This window comes from Trametes versicolor (genome assembly GCF_000271585.1).
Source record: "Trametes versicolor FP-101664 SS1 unplaced genomic scaffold TRAVEscaffold_1, whole genome shotgun sequence".
NCBI classification, from domain to species: Eukaryota; Fungi; Basidiomycota; class Agaricomycetes; order Polyporales; family Polyporaceae; genus Trametes; species Trametes versicolor.
This window is the reverse complement of record NW_007360321.1, coordinates 2,871,950-2,894,059: the sequence shown is the minus strand read 5'-3', so window position 1 is coordinate 2,894,059 and position 22,110 is coordinate 2,871,950. Positions and strand designations below refer to the sequence as shown.

At 59.7% G+C, this 22,110-nt stretch overlaps 7 protein-coding genes across 7 annotated transcripts; 3 read left to right on the top strand and 4 right to left on the bottom strand.

Moving 5' to 3' along the window:
• Nucleotides 1-6: 6 nt before the first annotated feature.
• On the top strand, nucleotides 7-5,988 carry TRAVEDRAFT_42080 (DNA-directed DNA polymerase; the record flags this gene model as incomplete). The annotated part of the gene is made up of 19 exons (XM_008033992.1): nucleotides 7-226; nucleotides 277-1,453; nucleotides 1,503-1,610; nucleotides 1,657-1,716; nucleotides 1,779-1,839; nucleotides 1,896-2,630; nucleotides 2,686-2,797; nucleotides 2,850-3,360; nucleotides 3,412-3,558; nucleotides 3,610-3,742; nucleotides 3,798-4,041; nucleotides 4,098-4,225; nucleotides 4,280-4,432; nucleotides 4,490-4,669; nucleotides 4,727-4,884; nucleotides 4,935-5,066; nucleotides 5,125-5,295; nucleotides 5,362-5,615; nucleotides 5,669-5,988. 19 exons carry the CDS (start codon nucleotides 7-9, stop codon nucleotides 5,986-5,988), a joined length of 5,004 nt encoding a protein of 1,667 aa, XP_008032183.1.
• Nucleotides 5,989-6,183: 195 nt separating this feature from the next.
• On the bottom strand, nucleotides 6,184-11,908 carry TRAVEDRAFT_55539 (TPR-like protein; the record flags this gene model as incomplete). The annotated part of the gene is made up of 19 exons (XM_008034201.1): nucleotides 6,184-6,288; nucleotides 6,365-6,475; nucleotides 6,544-6,651; nucleotides 6,711-6,807; nucleotides 6,866-7,742; nucleotides 7,802-7,827; nucleotides 7,885-8,103; nucleotides 8,233-8,241; nucleotides 8,311-8,319; nucleotides 8,386-8,416; nucleotides 8,488-8,642; nucleotides 8,706-8,730; nucleotides 8,783-8,957; nucleotides 9,012-9,119; nucleotides 9,171-9,376; nucleotides 9,430-9,599; nucleotides 9,655-10,363; nucleotides 10,447-11,468; nucleotides 11,522-11,908. The coding sequence occupies 15 exons, from the start codon at nucleotides 11,906-11,908 to the stop codon at nucleotides 7,280-7,282; spliced, it is 3,714 nt and encodes a 1,237-aa protein (XP_008032392.1). The 3' UTR covers nucleotides 6,184-6,288; nucleotides 6,365-6,475; nucleotides 6,544-6,651; nucleotides 6,711-6,807; nucleotides 6,866-7,279.
• Nucleotides 11,909-13,238: 1,330 nt separating this feature from the next.
• Nucleotides 13,239-14,957, top strand: TRAVEDRAFT_111781 (aldolase; the record flags this gene model as incomplete). Its single annotated transcript, XM_008034844.1, has 7 exons — nucleotides 13,239-13,496; nucleotides 13,644-13,789; nucleotides 13,845-14,008; nucleotides 14,210-14,348; nucleotides 14,451-14,469; nucleotides 14,551-14,682; nucleotides 14,805-14,957. The coding sequence occupies 7 exons, from the start codon at nucleotides 13,239-13,241 to the stop codon at nucleotides 14,955-14,957; spliced, it is 1,011 nt and encodes a 336-aa protein (XP_008033035.1).
• Nucleotides 14,958-15,119: 162 nt separating this feature from the next.
• TRAVEDRAFT_33429 (uncharacterized protein) lies at nucleotides 15,120-16,322 on the bottom strand (the record flags this gene model as incomplete). Its single annotated transcript, XM_008033798.1, has 6 exons — nucleotides 15,120-15,321; nucleotides 15,388-15,527; nucleotides 15,578-15,942; nucleotides 16,002-16,116; nucleotides 16,174-16,246; nucleotides 16,309-16,322. The coding sequence occupies 6 exons, from the start codon at nucleotides 16,320-16,322 to the stop codon at nucleotides 15,120-15,122; spliced, it is 909 nt and encodes a 302-aa protein (XP_008031989.1).
• A 367-nt stretch (nucleotides 16,323-16,689) lies between these two features.
• Nucleotides 16,690-18,199, top strand: TRAVEDRAFT_42075 (WD-40 repeat-containing protein; the record flags this gene model as incomplete). Its single annotated transcript, XM_008033991.1, has 8 exons — nucleotides 16,690-16,928; nucleotides 16,983-17,030; nucleotides 17,086-17,173; nucleotides 17,225-17,316; nucleotides 17,371-17,531; nucleotides 17,583-17,655; nucleotides 17,706-17,771; nucleotides 17,836-18,199. 8 exons carry the CDS (start codon nucleotides 16,690-16,692, stop codon nucleotides 18,197-18,199), a joined length of 1,131 nt encoding a protein of 376 aa, XP_008032182.1.
• On the bottom strand, nucleotides 18,178-20,196 carry TRAVEDRAFT_159189 (uncharacterized protein; the record flags this gene model as incomplete). The annotated part of the gene is made up of 6 exons (XM_008034843.1): nucleotides 18,178-18,466; nucleotides 18,530-18,900; nucleotides 18,957-19,305; nucleotides 19,365-19,388; nucleotides 19,439-19,471; nucleotides 19,526-20,196. 6 exons carry the CDS (start codon nucleotides 20,194-20,196, stop codon nucleotides 18,244-18,246), a joined length of 1,671 nt encoding a protein of 556 aa, XP_008033034.1. The 3' UTR covers nucleotides 18,178-18,243.
• A 314-nt stretch (nucleotides 20,197-20,510) lies between these two features.
• On the bottom strand, nucleotides 20,511-22,067 carry TRAVEDRAFT_68426 (uncharacterized protein; the record flags this gene model as incomplete). The annotated part of the gene is made up of 3 exons (XM_008034842.1): nucleotides 20,511-20,774; nucleotides 20,838-21,624; nucleotides 21,676-22,067. 3 exons carry the CDS (start codon nucleotides 22,065-22,067, stop codon nucleotides 20,586-20,588), a joined length of 1,368 nt encoding a protein of 455 aa, XP_008033033.1. The 3' UTR covers nucleotides 20,511-20,585.
• Between the last annotated feature and the right edge of the window lie 43 nt (nucleotides 22,068-22,110).

Below are 22,110 nucleotides of genomic sequence, written 5' to 3'. Positions count from 1 at the left end.
TTGACTATGTCTCTTGGTTCGCAACCACCACCCCTGCGCGTTAGGATCAACCATATCGACTACACTGTGGCTCCGCCTGGGCCGCTTGACCACTCGTCTCTACACCGAGTACCTGTGATACGAATCTACGGAGACTCATCTCTTGGCTTGAAAACATGTGTCCACATACACCAAGTATACCCGTACTTCTTCGTGGAGTATCTAGAGAAGATGCACCCCGACATTGGTGAGTGTGGTGCAACCCTATACGGAGAAGGCACTCATCCCTCTTCACAGTGAACCGCTACATCGCTAAGCTCCAACATTCGCTCAATCACGCCATTGCGATATCTCTGAAACGCAACCCACTGTCGGCAAAGTCGAAGTTCGTGCGCGCCATCGTCCTAGTCAAGGGCGTGCACTTCTATGGCTTCCACGCCAACTACGCGCCGTTCTTGAAGGTCCACATCGCCGACCCCGCATTCGTCAACCGTGCGGTCACAATTATGCAGTCAGGAACCATCATGAAGACGCGTTTTCGCGTGTATGAGAGCCACATCCAGTACCTCCTCCAGTTTCTCTGTGACTTTGGCTTGTACGGCTGCGGTTGGATTGATCTCGGCGACGTCTGGCAGCGGAGTCCCGACGAGCAAATTGACGGCAACGAACACGATGTAGAACTTGCGGAGACGCTCTCGACATTCAAGATCTCGCCACACTTCAGGCAGTCGCGCATGCCGCTTGAGGTCGACTCCATTGCGCCCCACATTCTGAATCGCTGCAAGCTCTCGGCACGCAACTGGCACCACAAGCTGACCATCCCGGCACCACTGCTCCCTCCAGAGCCGTTGGTGCTGAGTGTTCGTGAGCTATGGGAGGACGAACGGCAGAGGCGGATTACCAAAGGTCTGTCACCCTCCCCCGAAATTCCGAAGGACCTAAGCGCAAATTCGAGAGGACCTGGTGCTGGATGGGTCGCGGAGGCACGCTGGTGGGACGAAATCCGCAAGCGTATTGAGCGGGAACGGGGGAGAGAAGTGGTTCCACCACGCATGTCATGGGAGAAGTGGGTCATGACCACGTTCGAGAGCATCGAGGCACTCTGGGGGGACGAGCACAAGACGTGGAGACCTCAATTGGAGGACACCGCCGGGGTCGGGGGAGATGAACGCGGACCATCAAATCCAGAGGAGCAGAACCCGTACGGGCCCTCCGCGATGACTGCCGCCGCCGAAGGAGTCAGCGGCACTAACGACACTAACGGGCATGAAGAAGTTGACGTCGACGAAGCAATGCTGGGGAGTCAGGCCATGAGCAAGATTATGGAACGAGAGGAAGCCGAGTGGCAGAATGATGTGCAAGGCCACGAGGAGCTTGAGCCTGAGGTTGACGATCCGTTACAGGAGGACGAAGAAGCACTCGAGGATGGCCCCCTCCCTGGTTTGCAGTCAGTTGATGGCGACCAAGAAGACAGGTGTGCGGCTCGCCACCCCTGTGCAGCGACCCAACTCATACCATGTTAGCGAGAAGAATCCATTCCTCGACTCTGGCGAGGACGGGCTCCCATCACCCTCGCCATCTCCTTCGAAGAGTGCGAATCCTTTCAAGGCTATATGGTCCAAGATTGCGAAGTAAGCATATCCGTCTTCTGCGTCACACTATACTCATGACGCGTAGGCCCTCGTCGCGTAATCGTTCCTCGTCGGTGGTGTCTGGCGGACCGAGGACGCCCACAAAGTAAGTGTTTTACCTCAATACATCGTGAAGGATGATGCTGAACAATTACAGGGTAAATACAGTCTTCCCTGTATCCTACGTGTGTTCATCAACTCGCTATCTAGCCTCGTCGATACACTCCAGGTTGGTCCACCCCAAGCAAGCCATACGGAGTGCAATCGCCTTTTACAACACCCAAGAAACAACCCCAGCCCCTTGTAGCGAACACGGACATCTTCGGAGGTGCCTCATCCACTCGGTCACCACGGTCCATCTTTCAGCCTCTCGCCTCTGCGAACTCTAAGACGGATATCACACTCAATGCTCTGCCGCCAGTACCCTCGAAACGGCCTTCTACGCCAGTGGACGCAGAAGAGAGGCCTACGAAGCGGCGCAGGCTTAGCCCTCCGGAGACGGCAGAGGCAGAAGCTGCAGCCGCTTCCAGCTTTAGTTCGGCCAACGCTGCATCCGGAACCTCATTGAGCAACAACAAGTCCTCATATCAGTCGAAGCACCTGACACCTCACTCTGGGCCCTCTCTTTACAACGGACGAGATTGCTACGTCTACGCCTGTGCCCCTCCGACTGCTGTCGAGCTTGTCGAGAGTACAGAGCAGGTGGGAATCCCGAGCAAGATCTACCGCAACCCATACTACTCAGAGAAGAGCGACGCCCCAGAACGACCCAGGGAGTACGCAGGACTAGTCTTCCATCTCAAGGGCGGCGATGGTATCGCCAATCTTGAGGAATGGAAGGAGGACGAGAGCGCGCCCTCCGTGGTGACCGGCCACAGTGCGCGAGAGTTTGATGGCACGGGGGTATGGGGTTGGGAGTATGCAAGCGCCCCTCCCAGTGCGAAGCAGGCGCGGAAGTGGCTGAAGGAACAGGCATCTCGTCCCAATGTGCGGGCGACGCGTACCAAGGATTCATCACAGGTACTGCATGATCCATCGTTTCGTTCCATAGATGTTACTAAACTGCGGCCCACAGATTGAGGGACCAACGCAGAGGCCCTACGGTCTGAAAAGTACCCTTGCACCGCGCAATGACAAGGCAAAGCGCGAGAGGCAAAACATGACGGTCCTCGCAGTGGAAATTTTTGGTACGTAGTTGTTTAAATGCCAGTATCTGACGTAGCTCAAACTCGTCTTCAGCTCCTTCCAAAGGAGACCATGTGCCCGATCCCGACCAAGATGAGATGGCGGCTATCTTCTATGCGCTGCATACTTCCGATCACACCGAAGGGGGAGGAGCCTTCATGTGTGATTACGGGATGATCGCTGTAGAAAGCGAACAGCTCAATGCGCGACGTCTGCGCAACATCAAGGCTGAATTTGTGGAGAGCGAGCTCGATCTGCTCAATCGGCTTATCGACATCGTCCTCGAGCTAGATCCGGACATCGTCTCCGGATGGGAGGTGCAAGCGGGCTCTTGGGGCTATCTCACCGCAAGAGGACGTTCATACGGCTTGGATGTGGGCGAGCAGATCTCCCGTGCTCCGGCACGACATATGGGAGGCGGCTCGGACCGGTGGGGCATGCAGACCACGTCTACTTTCAAGGTGACCGGACGACACGTTTTGAATGTGTGGAGGATCATGCGCTCGGAGCACACCTTCAGCATCTACACGTTTGAGAATGTCGTCTTCCAGATCCTGCGCCGGAGGTACGTGCGCTGCGCATGTTTAATTGTATTCATGTCTGACATCTGTGACAGGACTCCTTGGTACAGTCCTCAAACCGTGACAAGTTGGTTCAACAGTCCGGTTCCAGAGCATGCGCATAGGGTGCTCCGTTACTTCGCTCAGCGGACGATCATGGTGCTAGAGATCCTGGATGTTGCCGAAGTGGTCACCAAGAATGCGTAGGTGTCCCTGTTGCATCTATGATCCGTGCCGCTCACACATTTCGCCAGTGAATTCGCCCGTGTGTTCGGTGTCGATTTCTTCTCCGTCCTAAGCAGAGGCTCTCAATTCAAAGTAGAGTCGTTCATGTTCCGTATCGCCAAGCCCGAGAACTTTGTACTAATATCGCCGAGCAAACAAGACGTAGGTCCTCCGCATGCACCCATTTTCCCTACACTCACCCAAAGGTCGCACACAGGTCGGCAAGCAGAACGCCGCCGAATGCATCCCGCTCATCATGGAACCCCTCTCCGCCTTCTATAACAGCCCTCTTGTAGTTTTAGACTTCCAGTCGCTATACCCCTCTATCATGATCGCCTATAATTATTGTTATTCTACTTGTTTAGGACGTGTTACGGACTTCAAGGGCCAGTTCAAGTTTGGCGTCACCGACCTTCGTCAGCCGGCGGGCATGCTGGCGACTCTCCATGACTACATCAACGGTGCGTCTTCCCTAAGTTCACGAGATCATCAAACTCACAAACGACTTTTATGCCAGTCGCTCCCAACGGGATGATGTATGTCAAGCAAACCGTCCGCAGAGGCCTGCTAGGTCGCATGCTCACAGAGCTCCTTGACACGAGAGTCATGGTCAAGCAGGCCATGAAGGGTGCTAAGGACGACAAGGTGACCCCCAGACTGCATGTGTATCGTGAGGTTTGGGCTCAACTGCTGCTACAGGCTCTTCACAGGATTCTCGATGCTCGCCAGCTGGGCCTGAAGTTCATCGCCAATGTCACATACGGGTACACGAGCGCATCCTACTCCGGGCGCATGCCTGCCGTCGAAATCGCGGATAGCATCGTGCAAAGTGGCAGGGAGACCTTGGAGAAGGTCAGTGCTCTGTGTATTTGTATCTCAGCGCTGCTGATAACTGAAGATATCCAACAGGCCATCCGTGTGATCAACTCTACGAAGAAGTGGGGCGCGAAGGTTGTTTATGGCGATACCGACTCGCTGTTCATCTATTTGCCCGGAAAGACGAAGGATCAGGCCTTCAGGATAGGACAAGACATGGCGGACTCAATCACCCAGATGAATCCTGCTCCAATAAAGCTGAAGTTCGAGAAGGTGAGTAATCAGTCTGACAACGCTCGGGGTTGTGCGCAATGTGCTTACATGGTGTAGGTCTACCTGCCTTGCGTCTTGATGGCGAAGAAGCGATACGTCGGCTTCAAGTTCGAGAACCCTGACGACAAGGAACCCGTTTTCGATGCGAAGGGCATCGAGACCGTTCGCCGGGACGGTATACCCGCACAACAGAAGATGACAGAAACTTGCTTGAAGTACGTACTGATCATTCAACACGAGATACCATTGCTGACGACCTTGACAGGATCTTGTTTCGTACGCAGGATCTGAGTCAGGTCAAAGAGTACTGCTGCCGCACATGGTCCAGGATACTAGAGAACAAGGTGTCCATCCAAGATTTCATCTTCGCTAAGGAGGTCAAGATGGGCACATACAGGTTGGCGATTGGTTCCTCGCTACCCTTCATAGCCACCATTTCTGATGACACTGTACAGCGACAGGGTGCCACCCCCTCCGGGTGTTACCGTCGCAGCCCGCCGGATGCTTGAGGACCCCAATGATGAACCACAATACGGGGAGCGCATCCCTTATGTGATCACCCGAGGGGAACCAGGGTCGAGAATAGTTGATCGTGCCGCCGCACCACACGATCTGTTCCAAGACAGGTATGCTGGTCCAGTGCCTCTGGCTGCAAGTTGCTCCGGCTGACATTTACTCCCATGATATCGCAGCTATAAACGGCTGGACGCGAACTACTACATCTCACGAGTGCTGATACCACCACTGGAGCGCATCTTCAACCTCGTCGGCGCAGATGTCCGGAGCTGGTTCGACGACATGCCGAAGAGTCTGCGGGTCGACCAGCCCGATGTCACGCTCTCGCCCCGGAAGAACAAGAAAAGCGACATGGTGGCGAACGCGTTCAAGATTGATGATCACTTCACCAGCTCGCACTGCCTGATCTGTAAAGCTCTGACCCCAGACGGTGAGCATCGGCGTGTGTGATGCGACATGCCATCGCTGACATTATTTATGCAGTACTGTGTGAGGTCTGCCGGTCAGACTATGCGACTACGATCAGCGAACTGCTGTCAAGGGTCCACAGCACGGAGAGGAAACTGAACAACGTCCATTTGGTGTGTGGCTCGTGCTGCGGTACTGCGCCCGCAGAGCCGGTCCAGTGCGAATCTCTGGATTGCCCATGGCTGTACGAGCGGAAGAAGTTAGAGAGCAAGGCGGAGGCCCTGACGAGCGTTCATGAGTTGATTAAAGAGATGGAGAAAGAATGGTCCGCCGAGAGAGGCTATGACCCCGACGAAGATACCCCGGACTCCTGGAATATTTCTACTGTAGCCTAGCTGTACTCTATCCTCTGTAATGTAGCGTCCACGGCGACCTCTGTGTGCTACGCCTCGGTCCGACGCTGTCAATGGGTCTACGAGACGCTTGTGTGCTGCGCGGCAGCTGCGGGCCGCAGGCGCTTGCGGTGTGTGACGCGCTGGTGGCGGGGTGCATGCGGACACGGAGCTGGACGTCTCAGGCCATCATACGGTCTACCTCCGCTCCTCCTCGTACCCTCCCAAAGTCCACACTCGTTCTCAACAATGGCAGACTTTGTTCAGGCCCTGGACCCCTCGAAACTTGTGCTCGTCGGCACTGTACGTCTTGCCCGCGAACCCACGCGCCGACGCGCGGCGTACTAGGCAGCTTACTGAACACTACCGTGTTCTTTAGGTCCTGGCTTTCGTGACCAGCGCGTTCTCCGCGCCGGCCTACAACCTCCCCATCTTCCTCTTTGGAACGTACGCGCAGGAGTCGTCGGAGGCCATCCAGTCCTTGAAAGCGGTACGCGTCCCACCATCCCGGGCTGCTATATGTACGCCGTCGGCTCACTCCGCGTTTCGCGCGTGCAGTTCACGTTCCTTTTGGCCGGGTCCATGTTCTACGACATCATCTGGATGGTCAACCACTCTCAGAACTGGTTCATCCGGACTGTTACCATCATCCTGCTCGTCCTGAAGGTAATGCACCCTATGTTGGCGCGGTACAACATCTCCCTCGTCTGACGAGCGAAATCTAGGTTCCCACCACGTTCTCGTTCGTGACCGCCCTCCAGCAGCGCGGCGCACAGTTCGGAGGTCTTGGAATCCGCGGCAACGACCTCTCCGGCGCGACAGGCAAGTCGGCACAATCTACCAAACAGCCTACTGTCGCGTCTAACCTTACACCCTGCAGTATGGTCTATGCCCGGCGGCTTCACCTCCGGCGGCAGGGAAGGCTACCAGAACGTCGACAGCCCCGTCAGCGCGCCCAAGCCGCTCAGCGTCCCGCCTACCCAGCCCGCGCAGCCGGCCGCCGCGCCAAACCCGGGCGCATACCAGTCGGTGTAAAACCAGTCATACCACCACCCAGCAACAACAGCAAAACCGACGGTGCGATTGATCGAGTGTGCTATCTATACAGTGTATGTGTGGATGGTGTGTGCGTGCGCAGATGTATATATGCTATAGGCGGAGAGACAACGCGTGCGTGTGATTAGCAGGCTCCCTATGTGCGAGGCAGAGCCAGAAGATACCATATGTATGAGGGGACATGCCCGCAAGCCAAGCTCAAGGCCGGCCGGCGTGCAATATGTGTGGTGATCGTTCGTCATTCGGTGGGCACGATGTCCACCGGGGCATCGTCGCGGATCCAGATGCAGCCGCTTGTCCGCTCAGGCGCGTCCTCCGCACACGCCGCCCACTCGTCTGACAGCTCGTACTGCGTGCCCTCGACCCAGCGGCGCCATGCCTCCTGCAGGCCCTTCTCGAGGTTCCGCGTCCAGCGCACGGTGTCGAAGAGCGGCATGCGGTCGCGCGCGAGGAAGAGGCTGCGCCGGAGCTCGACGAGCTCGCCCTCCCCGCGCGGGAGGACCGCCCCGGACGGCTCGTGGAAGGGCACGTAGCGCACGCTCTGCGCGAGCGCGACGGCGCGCCGCTCGTACTCCTCCGCGCTGTGCACGGTCATCTGCGCGCCGAAGCCGGTCGCGTTCACCATGCTCGCCGCGACGCGCGAGCACATCTTGTGCCGGTGCTTTGGCCAGGTGAGGATTGGGGTGCCTGTCCAGAGCACGCTGCGGGGCGCGTCAGTACTCCGGACCGAGGTAGTCTATGAACGGCAGATCGCCCTCACTCTGCAGCTATTGTATGCGCGTTGCACTGTTTATCATCATGTATTAGCAGAGACGGGTGCGTTGTGGAAAGGAACGAACGTGCCTCGGCGGTGTCCAGGAACAGGTCCGCAACGCGCGCGCGGAAGACGTGCCAGTCCTTCTTGGCGACATCGGTGAACCGGATCCGCGCCGCGACCTCCTCCCCGGCCCACATCTTCGCGGTCCGGCGGAGCTGCTCCTCGCCCGCGCCCGGAAAGCGCAGGAGCCAGAGCACGCTCCGCGGGACCTGGCGCAGGATGCGCAGCCAGACCAGAAATATGCCCTGCAGAGCCGGCGGCAACCACAGCACCAGAAACGGGGCAGCGACGGGGCACGCAAGCACACGGGGGCAAAAACGCAATCAGCGTCCGGGCTCTCGCGGCGGCACAGCGCATAAGCAGAGTTTGCGTACAGGATCGATCTGCGTGCCGCGGGATCGGGTGATCAGCGGGGGGTGCTCGCGGGCGTATCGATGTGCGATAGCACGCACCTTGTAGAGCTGTTTGGGGGCGTGTGCGTGTGAGCGTGTGTGAGCTTGTGTGTCCAGAACCGGCGCGGGGCTTACCTGGTTGAAGTTCGCGAAGATGATCACGTCTCTGTGGGCGAAACACGGTGTCAGCGGCCTGTCTTACCCACTTCTGCTGGTGTAGCGCGAGAAGGGACGTACTGTGGCAGGTCCGGGAAGACCTGCCTGCGCGCGTCTGTGCGCCGACGTTCCTCGTCGAGCCATAACGTCTCATCAGGGACCTTGACGCGCTCTTCCGGGCTGAGGTTCTCGTCTCCGCGGTACGACTGCTTGTGGTCGGTGACCATAAACGTATGCTGTGATGAGATGGACTATGTCAACGTTGTATGCACCCAGCGAAATGCGTGAAGCGCGCGAACAGGCATGTACATGAACTTCTCCATACTGCGGTGGTGGAATGGTTAGAACACACGGGTCTGGATAGTAAGACACTCACTATTGCCACTCGTCAGAGTCGCTCTCGGGATCAAGGTCAGCGTCCATATCGAGAGGCACGTCCGCGTCGGCTTCAGGGTTTGCTATCCGGGCTGCCTGCCGCTGCCGCCATCGCTCCGTGGCCGATGTATCTTGTGGACACGCTATGGGGTCGCACACAAGGTAATCACACCAAGCTATGATCGGTGGATATCATTACGACGACGACGACCAATGTGGTGGTCCCTTACCTGCGCCCAGCGTCCCAGCATAACCTATCAACTGCATCTGGATAGGACATGGCCTCGCCGCGAAAATATCATTCCGCGCGCCCTTCGTATACCCACCCAAGTTAATCACTGGGGAACCGTAAACCACCCGTCCAAGCACGGCGAGCGGGGCGAACTCACGAATGTGGATCTCCTGCTGCATAATGTGGTCGATGATCGTGTTCAACGACCACGACGACACGTCCACGCAATGCTCGACCATGCTCGCGATCCGCGGCCGGTACGCGGTCCCGTCCCACGGGCTCGTCGTGTACAGGAACACGTTGAACCGCGAGCGGTCGTGCATCCCGAACACGGACTGCATCAGGTGCGACAGCGGGTGGTTGCTACGCCTCCGTCAGTTCTCGCAATGGTGGGGGGAAGAGGGGAGCGGACGTACTTCACGTCGTTCGAGATATATCCGATATTAAGCTTGCCGCGTATCGGCGGTCGTGGCGGGCGGTAGACGTGCTTTGGCAGCCACGGCTGCGCGAGCGCGGTGTACGATAATCGCAACGCGCTCCGGTGCGGGATGAGACGGTTCACCCGTGGTGTCAGCGGATACGTGAACTGCAAACACATCGCGTAAGTACATCCATCGCAGCCACAAAGGCGCGCGACGCACCGTATGGAACGGCAGCACAGACGGCACCGGCGGCGGCTGCAGCGTCTTCGGAAGCGTCGGCCGCAGGTAAAACCCATGGTAGTTGTCCTCGGACGTCGCCACCGCCTTGTCCACCGCCAGCGTCTTCCCATACGCTCTCAGATACCACCTGCGCTGCAGCCTCGGCTGCACCCAGTCAATAAAGCGGATCAAGAACCCCGTCTCATTCACCCGCTCCCCCCTCTCCCCACCCTCCGTCCCCTCGCCCCTCCTCGCCAGCCTTTCAAACCGTGCCTGCCACGTCGCCAGCTCCCCAGGGGTCACCGCGCGCCCCTGCGCCACCGCCAACGCGCGCAGACACTCCTCCATCGCCGCCGCCAGCGCGGGCGCGCCCACCCCTGGGGCATACCCCTGCGCGATCTGCGCGTCCGTGACCGCGGTCATGTTCGTGATCCAGCCCGTCTGCGGGTGCGGCCCCGGGGGGATCACGAACCCGCCGTCGTCGACGCCCACCTCGCCCGCGACCGCGCCGCGCCCGTGCCAGTCGCAGATCGACGAGAGCGAGTTCACGAGGCCGCAGACGGCCTCGGGGAGCGTCGGGTCGGCGCGCGCGGCGCGCCGGTAGTACGCGATCGCGTCCCACGGGCGGCCGACGTCCTTGATCGCGTTGCCGAGGTTCGCGAGCGCGATGTCGAAGTCGGGCTTCTGCTCGACGGCTTTCATGTACAGCCTGTGGCGCACGGCGCGGGGTTAGCAGGAGCTGGGGCGGGCGCGAGAGTGTGTGTGTGTGTGCGGGAAGGAGGAGGGACGCACTTGATCGCCTGCTCGGTCTGCCCTTGGTCCTTGAGCAGCGAACCGAGGTTCGTGAGCAGGTGCGGGTGCTTCGGGTCCATCTGCAGGCCGGCGGTGTAGTATATGCGCGCGAGCGCAGTGCCGTCCAGCACCTTGCCGTCGGCGCCCGTTCGCCCATCCGGTATGCGGGACAGCACGATGCCCAGGTTGTTGAACGTCGACGGGGCGGGCGACCACGCCAGCGCGAGGTAGTACAGCAGGACCACGACGGACGTGCTCACTTGCAGCGCGCCGCCGGTCTCGGGGACGGCCATGCCCCCGTGGACGTTATCCTGGAACCGCTTGGCGAGCGTCAGCAGGATCGTGCTCCCGAGCGAGTTCGTCTGCTGGCGGATCTCCTCCGGGGGCGGCCGCAGCTCGCCGTTGGAGCTGCGGGTGCAGATCGACGGCAGGATGCCGTTGGAGCGGGGGAACAGAAGGCCAGGCAGGCGCGACACCTGCTCGGGCAGGAGCAGTGGGGTGGGGAGCACGCCCCCACCCGCACGTAATAGTGCGTGTAAGAGCTGCTCCCCCGACGCGCGCACGACGTACATGAAGTCAAATGTGGGGTCGCCGAGGCGTGCGCTGAAGTCGCTCTCGAACACCCCAGAGAAATCAGGGGGCCCAGACGAGCTCGAGTCGGAGCACATGATGTGGCCCGCCGCGCATACAGCGAGGAGCAGGTCGCGGAGCGTGTACTGCTCGGCTTCGAGTACGGGCATGGGCGGTCGTAGCACCACCTCAATAGCGCGGGCGTAGTCGAGGATCGCACGGTCCAAGTTAGTGGGGCCGAGGGTGGTGTAGATTGTACCGCTTGTGAAGATGGCACGCTGGAGGCGGGGGATCTCATTCGGCTGCATGGCAACGACGAGTCGACCGTTGAGGTCTACGACGTGTTGTCGTACGTATTGGCATACCCCGAGGGCCTGACGGTAGTACGAAAGCCGTCGGCCATTATCTGCGGTGGCATGGGCGAGTGTGAAGGTCATGCCAAGGATGTTGTCCTGGTGGCTGTGCTTAGCGGGCAGGACAAGTTCAAGAGATTCAGGGCGCCTACGAGTGCATCCCAATATGTGGGACGTATCTGCAATGCTTTCCACCACCACTCGTAAGCCTTGTCGGTCTGGCCAAGTGCCTTCATGGTGGTGCCGATGTTGCTCATGGCCTCGACGTAGTTGGCATTTATTGTCAAAATTTGCTGGCTGATGGCAAGGCTGGTGTGGAGATCGCCGAGAGCAAAGTAAGTGCAGGCGAGGAGCAGCAAGATAGGAATGTGGTTGGGATGAATGTCACGGAGAGCGAGAAGGAGAGGGAGAAGGCGTTCGCGGTAGACGCGGTCCGGGGCTTCTGTGTGTGGAGGAGTGTGCAATATTGGAACGGAGGTGAGACCCAATGGGGTCTTTCCGGGACCTGGGGTGTCGTAGAGGTAGTATGCGTACGCCATCATGGCGTCGCGTGCGAGGCTGGTGGAGAGGGCGGCGCCGGGGCCGGGGCCGGCGACAGGGTGGGGGTCGATGGACGGAGGCGCGGGAGGAAGGCCCGGATGCTGTGCGGTTGGGAGACGCATAGAAGTGGGGGCGGGCATGGTGCGGTGGCGGGTCGGATCTGGCGGAATGGAGTGCAAGAATCAGCGGGGGTGGGCTGGGGGGCGGACGAACAGACCGACCGGGGAGGGTGAGGCGAGAGGATGAAGGAACATCCAAGGAGTGGATGTGGAGGGGCCGGGCTGTCGGGGTAATTTCTGAGAAGGCCCATGTCGCATTATGTGCGGCAGAGAACGGGTCGGCCGTCTGAGACTGGTCATGGGAGAACGCCGGATTGCCGTCTGGGATCCAGGCGTTCGGCGGGAAGAGAGCGTAGGCGTCCGTCCGGGCGGAAGATGAGGCGGAAGAAGAGAAGAGAGCGTCGCGGGGGGCGCTGCGATGCCCCGGCGTGTTCTGCGCGGGACGTGACATGGCACAGAGCGGGTGAGAGACAGACCGGGATGCTCAGCGCATTGATCGAAAGCAGCACAGACGGACAGGGGGCGCGGTGCGTGAGAAACGACAGAACAGCGCAGACAGGGGAACAGCAGGCAACAGCAGATGCAGGTCAGAGCAGAGAATGAGAGGCCGGGGGTGTCGAGTCTCGCCCCAGTCCTGCACCCACCGCGTTCTCCATATCCTCCCAATTACGGGCAGACACCAGTGACGACATCGTCCACTTTCCCCGATCGTTCTTTCCCGCCCAGCGCCTATCGCCGCGGTTCCTGAATATCAAGTCCCCGCTCACGGCATTCCCCACCAACCCTCGCTCCTCGTCCCGCGCCCAGGACTACTCTTGCTCCGTCCATCTCGCCACAACACACGCTTCCGCAACATGCAGGCAGTCGTCTCTTCATTTGCAGTAATCCGTTCCCTGCCTGATACACGCCGCCGCGCCTGCATCATCAGAAATCAGCGCGTAGCCCACCGTCTCAGCCCAATCCACGAACCTCGTCCGCTGATCCGTTCATGTTAGGATGAGCCGTGCTACCGACGAGTCGCGCTCTGCCTCTCCGTTCCTGCACGACGCGGTCAGGTGCCCGCCCCCAGAATTCCAGACCGCGTCCCCGGCCCGTCCTCAGTTCTCTCGTGGTCCCGCGCCGTCTCTGCCGCCACTTCTCCATCCCGACCCCTGCCGCAGCCTTGCCGGCGGGGTATACCCCGGCCCATCTCTGTCCATTCCTCCCCCCGCGCTCCCAGCTACTCCCCCGCATAAACGCCTGCAAATCCTCCACCGCAGTTAATTGCAGAATGGCTCCAGCGTCGCTCCTCTCCCACGTACGCGCCCAGCTCGTCGTCGATGTCGACTCGATGAACCCCGATGTCGCCGTCCGGCACACCACCGACACCCACTCCTTCTGCGACATGACCTCCAACCAGGCCATCGTCTACGGGGAGGCGGTCAGGCCGGAGCAGGCGGGCGTATTCAACGCCGCGGTGGCCCAGATCCGATCGGGCGAAACCCAGCTCGACATCGAGACGCAGGTGTCAGACGCGGTCGACCTTCTCGTATGTCGCCATCTCCCGCGTCTCCGTATCGATTGCCCCACATATACATGCCGGCGGCACATACGCCCAGAATAATTACGGCTCCTGCTGCGGCATGTGGGATTTTGCATTGATGGCTGCTCATGGTTCGCGTTATTGCTTCTCCAGACCGTGCTGCTCGCGAAGCAGGTGTTCCCGAACCTCACCGGGCGCGTGCACGCCCAGGCGTCGCCCTCGGCCGCGTACGACACCGAGGCGACCATCCAGCACGCGAAGAAACTGGTCGCGCTCTTCGAGGCCAACGGCATCCCGAAGTTCGCGCGCCCGTCCTTCTTCTATCCACCCGCGCCCGATGTAACCTCTTCCCAGATCGCGCGTGTGCATCAAGATCCCGACGACGCCGGAGTCGGTCGTCGCGTGCAACTACCTCGAGAAGCTCGGCATTCGCACGCTCGCGACGTGCCTCTTCTCTGTCCCGCAGGCCCTCGCGGCACACCAGGCCGGCTGCCTCTACATCGCGCCGTACTTTAACGGTACGCCCGTTCTCCCCACCCGCACCTCCTGTCCGTGTTTCCCGGGGCGTGGCTCTCCCGCCCCAGGCACGCGGCGGGCTGGACATATGTGCTGACATGCGCTTCTTTTCTGCACCACGAACAATTCTCGAACATCGCCGATCCCCCTGTCGCTCATCACGCCGGCGTATTCGCTCCCGTCGCTGTGTTTCGCTTGCGCAGAGCTGCGGGTGCACTTTGAGCCGGGCGTGTGGAAGGCGTACGAGGACACCGCGCGCGAGCACCCAATGGGCCCAGTGATCGGCGAGATCACCAAGCTCTACAAGGAGATCGGATCGCGGACGCTCGTTATGCCTGCCAGGTACGTCCTACTGTCCATGGCATGCGAGCGCCGCGGAGGCTGAGCGTGTCCCCTGTCTCATTCCGCGAAATTCACCTGCGCGTCCGTGCAAATCGCACACAGCATCGTTACGGCGAAAGAGGTGCGCCCTTCTCCCGAACGCCGACAATTTGGCGCATGTGCTGTATAGAGGGCTGACTATGTTCCGTTGCGCCTGGAATAGGTCGTTGCGCTTGTGTCGTTGCGCCCAGACCACCTCACGCTCTCGGGCGCGGTTCTGGACGAGCTCGCCGCGGCCTCTTCCCCTGAGGAGCCGACCGCCGCGGAGCCGAAGCCGAAGCCGCAGCACCCGGACGTGCCCCTGAGCAGCGAGCCCACCGGCGCGAAGCCCACCGGAGAGACCACAAGTATGTTTTTTTTCGGCAAGGGCTAGACAGGTGCTGAGCAGTCATGTGTTTTGCAGAGCCGGATGTGAAGAACGTGGACTATTTGGCGAACGACGCCCAGGCGCTCCAGGACGCGTTCAAGGCGGACGCGGAGACGAGCCGGAAGATGGCGGATGCGCTGAAGATCTTTGGAGAGATGGAGACTAAGACGAAGGACCTCCTGCGCGCTGCGCTGCAGGCTTAGGGGTGAATATCAACGGGATAGAAGGGGAAACGCTACGGGCGTACAAATTTGATTGATGCTGGATGTATCGGAACAACCTATCTCTTTTCAAAATACTGTCAGATGTGCGAGGGAAGGAAACAATATCTACAAAGTGATGCGTGGTAGCAAACGTACATAGTCTCATAGCAGACCCTCCTGCTTTAGGGCCCCAATGATCAAGTAAGCGGAACGCCTGTCCCTCTCCACCCCTTCCCAATCGCCCTTCCGCGTAGCCGGCTGGTCGTCGTCTTCCGCGTAGATATCATCCTCCTCTTTCTTCACCGGTTTCTGCTCCTCGTCCTCGTCCGGCTCATCCCACAGCATCTCTTCCCACTGCGAATCCCTGACAACCCAACGCGTCAACACCATCGCGCACCCGAAGCAAAGAACAAAAGATACACCAACGTACCCAATGGTCACAGCCACGATGCGCGCGTCCGGGACATTCGGCAGCACGGACAGCAGCAGGTTCGAGAGCAAGAACGGCAGATCCGTCCCCCCGTACTCGTTCGTCCGCGTCGGCATCGTCGGCAGCGGCAGATACTCAGCCTGCGCGCATATATCAGCCTCACACGTCCACAGGTCCATGCGTTGCATACCTCCAGAAACATGCCCTTCACCGCGCCGCCCGCGAGCAGCACGTTCCCCGCGCGGACGAGCCAGTCCGTGCCGATCGCATACACGTGCCCCTCGACCGAGAGCTGCTGGCCCGTGCCCTGGTTCTTCTGGCCGCCCCCAGAGGACGCGGCAGCCCCGGTCTGCCGCACGGACACCCAGCGCGCGCGCAGCTGCGCGAGCAGCTGCTCGAGCGCGCCCGGGGGGCTGAGCGTGGGGAAGGTGAGGCGGTAGTGCGCGGGCGGGGGCAGCGTGACGCCCGGCTGCTCAATGGCGAGCTTGGCGACTTGTTGCTGCCAGTCGACGTGCCCGGGCGCGGCGGGGTCTTCGAGGAGGGCGAAGACGTTGTCTGTGGGGATGAGAACGGGTGAGCGGGTGAAGGGCGGCCTGGGGGTTGGGTGGGCTTGCCGTTCATGGTGAGCGTGCACATGGATCGTTCGGCGAGCACCTGGTAGCCTGGTATGGAACTTAGGGTGGAGCGGTAGGAGCGGATGCTCAGCGACCATTTGCCCTTGTATTGACCCTGTGGAATGTAGCGGTCAATAGGTGAGCGAGATCGGCCCTGAGGACGCCACTATACCTGGTGGTTGCGCATGATATTTTGGTGGATGAGCTCAATGCTCGTTGTGGGCGCGTTGATCCATCTTGCCAAACTGTACGTACACAGCACTGCTCAGCATGAGTAGCACCGAATGATTAGTCTGGTGGAAATTACCCCGTATAGCCCATGCTGTTGCGCTAGCTATCTTATTCGCGATTCGAATGTCAAGGGCACGGGTCGATTGAGCCCTGCTAGGTGGTGGCTATGAAGACGGGCCCATCCACTGTGGCTGCTGCAACCTGAACACCGTGAGCGCTCAAAACAAGACGCGCTTCCTAGGCAAGCGCTCGTTCTTACCACGTCATGTCACGAGCAGAACGCACCAGTCACAAACATTCCTTGTCACCTCCCAGAAGCGCCCGACGGTTCTCTGTTCCCTGCCGCGATCACCTCAATCGTCGCAGCAAGACGCTTGTGCTTTCCGCTTATATACATCGTAAATGTTTGAGTATAAATGAGTCGTGCACAAAATTGACATTGCAAATAGGGTCCAAAATGACGGGCTACGACACGGTCTGGCCCGCCGACTCCGCCGAGTTCTGTCCCCATCCTGATGCGACAGACATTTTCGTGGTGGGCACGTATAGGCTGGAGGACACAGAAAAAGGAGAGATAGCACCTGCTGCAAACGATGTACAGCACGAATCGGGCACACCTCCCCCAGACGCTCCCAAAAAGCCCCAGAAGAGGCGAGGGAAATGTATGCTCTTCCGCCTTCAAGATGACGATCAATAGTGCGTACCGTTCTGTGATCGACAGGGATGCGTGTCTAACAGTATGCAGCACAGTGAGCTCCTTCAGGAGACGGAATTGGCTGCTGTTCTCGACCTGAAATGGTGGGTCATCGAGCCTGGCCCTTGGCTTCGATCTCAGCTCACTGAAAAATACAAGGTGCCACCGGTCGGCAGCCGCGAAGCCCATCTTGGGTATCGCCGACTCGGAGGGCCATATCAGTCTGCACGAACTGCATAATGACGAGGTAAGGAGAGGCGCCAGGAGAGCGAGCGGAGAATTGATCGAGTACACTCAGGGACGTTTGCACCGGCTCCTAACTATCTCTTGCGCTCCGTCAGACACGCTATGCCTATCCCTCGACTGGTCAAACCGGAGGACTCCTGCAGAGTAAGTGCAGGATGAAGCTGCGCATGGTGCGGAATCTGACGCAGGCCGGAACAGTGGCCTAGGCAACCTCATTGTCTCCCTATCCGACGGGTCGCTGTCTCTCCTGCAACCGGAGAGCAGTGCTGGGCTCACAGTCGTGGACTCATGGCATGCACACGACTTTGAACCGTGGATCGCGGCATGGGACTACTGGAATCCAAACGTCGTTTACTCCGGTATGTCACAATGGGTGAGTGATTTGCAATGCCTACTCACGAACATACCAGGCGGAGACGACCTCAAGATGAAGGGGTGGGATATTCGCCAGGGCGGGTCCTCACCACTGTTTGTCAACAAACGGTACGTATCGTTGCGGGTGCATCGCTGCACCGTGCACTCAACTAGTAAAGGTTCGACGCAGGCGTAACAACGATACAGAGCCATCCACACATCGAACACATTCTTGCTGTCGGAAGGTGCGCCTCGGATTCGCCCAATTTGTGTTGAGCAGTTGTTGGAACTCACGACGTCGATCACCAGTTATAACAACACGGTTCGCATCTTCGACACGCGCAAGCCGCTGGTGCCGCTCACCGAAATCGACGTCGGCGGCGGAGCGTGGCGCGTGAAATGGCACCCGTCGGCAGCTAGGAAGGACGACCTTCTGGTTGCGTGCATGCACGACGGCTGTAAGGTAATCAAACTCGACTTCGGCGCAGGGGAAGACCCAAGCTCCGCGCTTTCGTCTTCTGCTCAACCGTGGGATGTCGCCAAACGCTTCGACGAGCACACTTCCATGGCGTACGGTGCCGATTGGTCCTTCGCGAGGGGTAGAGGCGACGAAGACACTTCCGTGGCCAGTTGCTCGTTTTACGACCACACGTTGCATCTATGGAGAGCATAGGCGCTGAATATCTACCAGAAGATCAAGAAGGGGTATACTAAAAATTATGCTAAATCAGTGTTCTCTGCGGCGTCACCAATATCTTTCGGGGGACTCGGAGCTCTCGGGGTAGGCGGGGCGTTGGTATCGAGTCGTTTCCGCTTCCAGAACCCCGCGTTCGGGCCGTTCATAACGAAGCTCAACGTCCAGCGCGAGAGCCCGCGGAGCGTATCCGGGCGGTGAATGGCCGCGGTGAGGAGCGTGGACAGCGACAGGATGAACACGAGTCTGCAGGTGGGAAGCTTAAGGTCAGGCGAAAGCAGCGGGGCGGATCTCGACTGATACGCCTACCTCTCGGTCCATCGCACGCTCGCGCGGCCGCTTTTGATCCACTCCGAAGGCAGACACGCGCGGATGGCCCGCGGGAGCACGTACAGCGCCATCTCGCCGCGCCGCCGCCCGCGCTCGATCCAGATGCTCGCGCCGCACACGAGGCTGCCGACGAACGTGCACCCGAGCGGCCCGTCCCAGAAGTCGTGCGGGACCCCAGGGAAGAGCCGCGCGAGGACGAGCGTGCGCGTGCAACAGACGGCGAACCAGATGGACGTCACGAAGGCGGATAGGAAGGACGCGCTGCGGGCTACGGAGAGCAGCGTCGCGATGAGCCGTGGCAGCTCCAGCAGCTTGCGCGGACGCGTAACGAGGATGGGGAGGGTGTGCACCTGCGGGGCAGGACGGTTCAGTATCCGGGCAGATGCAGATAGGCGAGGGCACCGACCGGGAGGTAGATGGCAACGGCCTCTGCGAAGGCCTGCGCACCCCTGATGGCAGCGTTCTTCGTGCAGCCACCCTTCGTGACGGCGCCGTGGACGAGCTCGCAGGGAAGTCCGCCCACTCCGTTCCGGCTGGTGACCCCCAGAGCCTTCCATGTCTCGTTTGCCTGAGGGCCGCCGCGTGCAGGGAGCAAAGAGAAGTCTCCCCAGGCTGGCGGGTACCCAAGGTCTCGCGCAAGGGAGGTGACGAGATCCGGCGGGTTTTGGACACCCTTCGTGTATGAAAACTGGCCTGCGCGGATTGCGCGCAGCGCGCCGAGGAGACGTGGGTCGATATTGGCCAACGTCATGATCCTATAGGTTCCGCAACTCTGCATCAGCCTCGGTGGACAGGGCTGGCGTGTGTATCGTACCATTTGTTGTAGGAGCGTGGCAACCTGACGCCACAGTTAGCATCCGGTCAGACCGGAGCAGCAATTGCACTGACCTCTCGGGCTCGTAGAAGAAACACCACACGATTCTGGACGAGGTATCAGCGTGCGTCGAGGGCCCTGATAGATATTCACGAGCGCACCTTGAGCTGCAAGCCCAGAAGACCAGGGCATCTAGTCGTGTAGTCCACTTGTTTCTGATCGCTCTTCTCTGCTGCTTCACGGGTTCGGGGAGGTATTTCTCGCTCGCCTCCGATGGCTTGAAGAGGGCGAACTGAGTCAAGCTGTCCATGGCACGTACCAAGAACAGGAAGGACAAGTCCAGGGTCGGAGACGGCCTCCCGACCGACGCCGACTTCGCATGCCTCCTCCGCACATGCAAGAGCGCAATGGCGAAGGTGGACGAGATCACATTGGAGAGGAAAGTCTTGTGCGAGTCCTTCAACGACGCAAGCCACGCCTTCACCTTCCCAAGCGCATCTCTCGGCTCACCCTCCGCTGGCGTTTCCGCCTCCCACTTGTCCCATGCATAGCGAATGGCGGCGCCCCCAGCCACGCCGACCGTGATCGCCGACGCAAACGCATTAAGCCCGAGCTCGCGCCGCAGGATCTGCACGACGCGTCCGAAGCCCTGCGCACGCGCCCGGGGCGACGTCAGGAACGGGAGCAGCGCCGGGCCCAGCGCGAGGGAGAGCGCGAGGGTGTACGTCCGGAGGGCGATCTGGAGCGGGTGGTCGTCGGGGAGGGTGTGCAGGAAGTCGCCGAGGTCGTGCGGCACGTCGCGCAGGCGTGCGCGCATGTCCTGGAGAGACATGGTGCGGTAGGTTGAGTAGGGGATCTGTCGGGTGCTCAAGAGACGAACATGACGGTGATATAGGGAGGGTGGTGGTCAGGGCGCGGCGCTGAGGGCGGCAGCGCGTGAATAAAGCGGCATCCCAAACTCAATCACATGCTGGCGGTCGAAGTGCGGGGAAGGTGCGCAGCTCGATTTGGCAACTGCTGTCGTTAGACTGGCTAATCTATTGATAGGCTATTTCCAACGCCTGCCATGGAAAAATAAGAACGCGGTCGGTCTTGGTACCAGGTCCAGACTTTATGAGCCAGCACGGGCCGAGTGACCACAGTGGTGGTGAACCACAAGGATGGAAGAAGGTTGTACCAAAACGCGGGGTATACAGCAGAATGAAACCTAGGTAGGGGATATCATACAACGGGTTCAGAGGTCGATGTCGCGTCCAAGTCTTGGGTATAACTCCAAAAGTCCACTGCGCGCGCGCTCTCAGATGCCCCGAGCCCAGCACGAAACTCTGCAAGCAGCCCCGCGCGTCTCAAGTACTGCAGGAATTGAGCCCTTGAGTCAGGATACACAAATGAATCCAGGATGTCCAAACCCTGTGGAAACGGAAGGGTAAGCACAACCCAAAAGAACACGCGCAATCACGGTGATTCACTCACGTGTATGCGTACAACAGCGGCTATATGCTCCTTCGACGCTTCGGAAAGGTTAACCCTCGCGTCGGCCATGAGCCTACCGGCCTCTGTTTGGTCGGAGCCAGTGGAGGCCTCTTCTTCCTCTTTGGCCGCGAGAGGCTCTCCTCTGGCGCGTGGGTTTTGCAGAGAAGGATTCCTCGACGTTTTCCGAGAAAGCGGCGCGCCCTCCTCAACTCCGAGCCAGCTCGCCCAAAGCTCCAGCTTCCTGCCATCCCGCCCAAGGCGTCGTAGGGCGGCATGACATCGATCCCAGTCACCCTCGTCCCCCATCCACACATCGAGCCCTCCATCACCGTCATCCGAGATTGAGAGCATGACCGACGGTGGTCGTGTCGCTCCGTCCTCGTTATGTATGAGCTGTGGTAGGACGGACAAAACGCCGGGTATACTGAGGGTGCTCTTGGTGTCGTCGTGAACGCTCTGCCCGGGGCGCATCATGAGCCGTATCCATCGTCTTCTTCGCACGAGTCCCCGATTGCTCAAGACGCCGGGGTCGGTGCCCCACTTCTTGCTGCGAAACGAGCGGCTGTACTCGAAACCGTCGTACTGCACCTGGCCGTCCCCTCGCATGTCGATCATCCACGAGCGTGAAACCCACTTCCATGAGCCATCTGGAAGGGGGTAGTCCTCGAGAGATACCGTGGGCTGGCCCTTGCGCGGGGAGCGAATGGCGGTGGGGATGGTGAAGGGTGGCGGGTCCAGCGGTAGGAGAGTGAGTGCCGAGTAGTATGCGGTTGAAAAGACCATAGCACTGCGTATTCTTCAGCACATGAGGAGGTGATACGACAGGAAGCGTTCGTACCCTCTTTGGTTCTCATATAGGACTGCCCATCTGTACACATCCTTGTCGTAGTCCTCATCAAGTTCGGCTGCGAGATTTGACGCGTCCGAGATGTCCACCAATTCGGGTATGTCTGAAGCGGAAGCAGAACACTCGATACGCGCTATTGAGGAGGGAGTAGGAGACGCGTCCCGTTTGCGTGCTCGCGATTTCCGTCTGTGAAAGTCGGGGAGAGAGACTCTGCTTGAGAAGAAGCTGCGTTTGCGAAACCGCTGACGAGCCGCGTCCGCCGCATCGTAGTCGTCTCTCACCACAGTATTTGGCAGGGGTTGTGGCGGAGGCTGGGAGTCGTTCAGGAGGGGAGAGGACGACGGGCCAGCCGGGGAGGAAGTGAGTGAGGAGGGCTCAGACATGGGTCAACCAGGGTGAGTGTGAGGAGGTGGCGGGGTTAGGGTT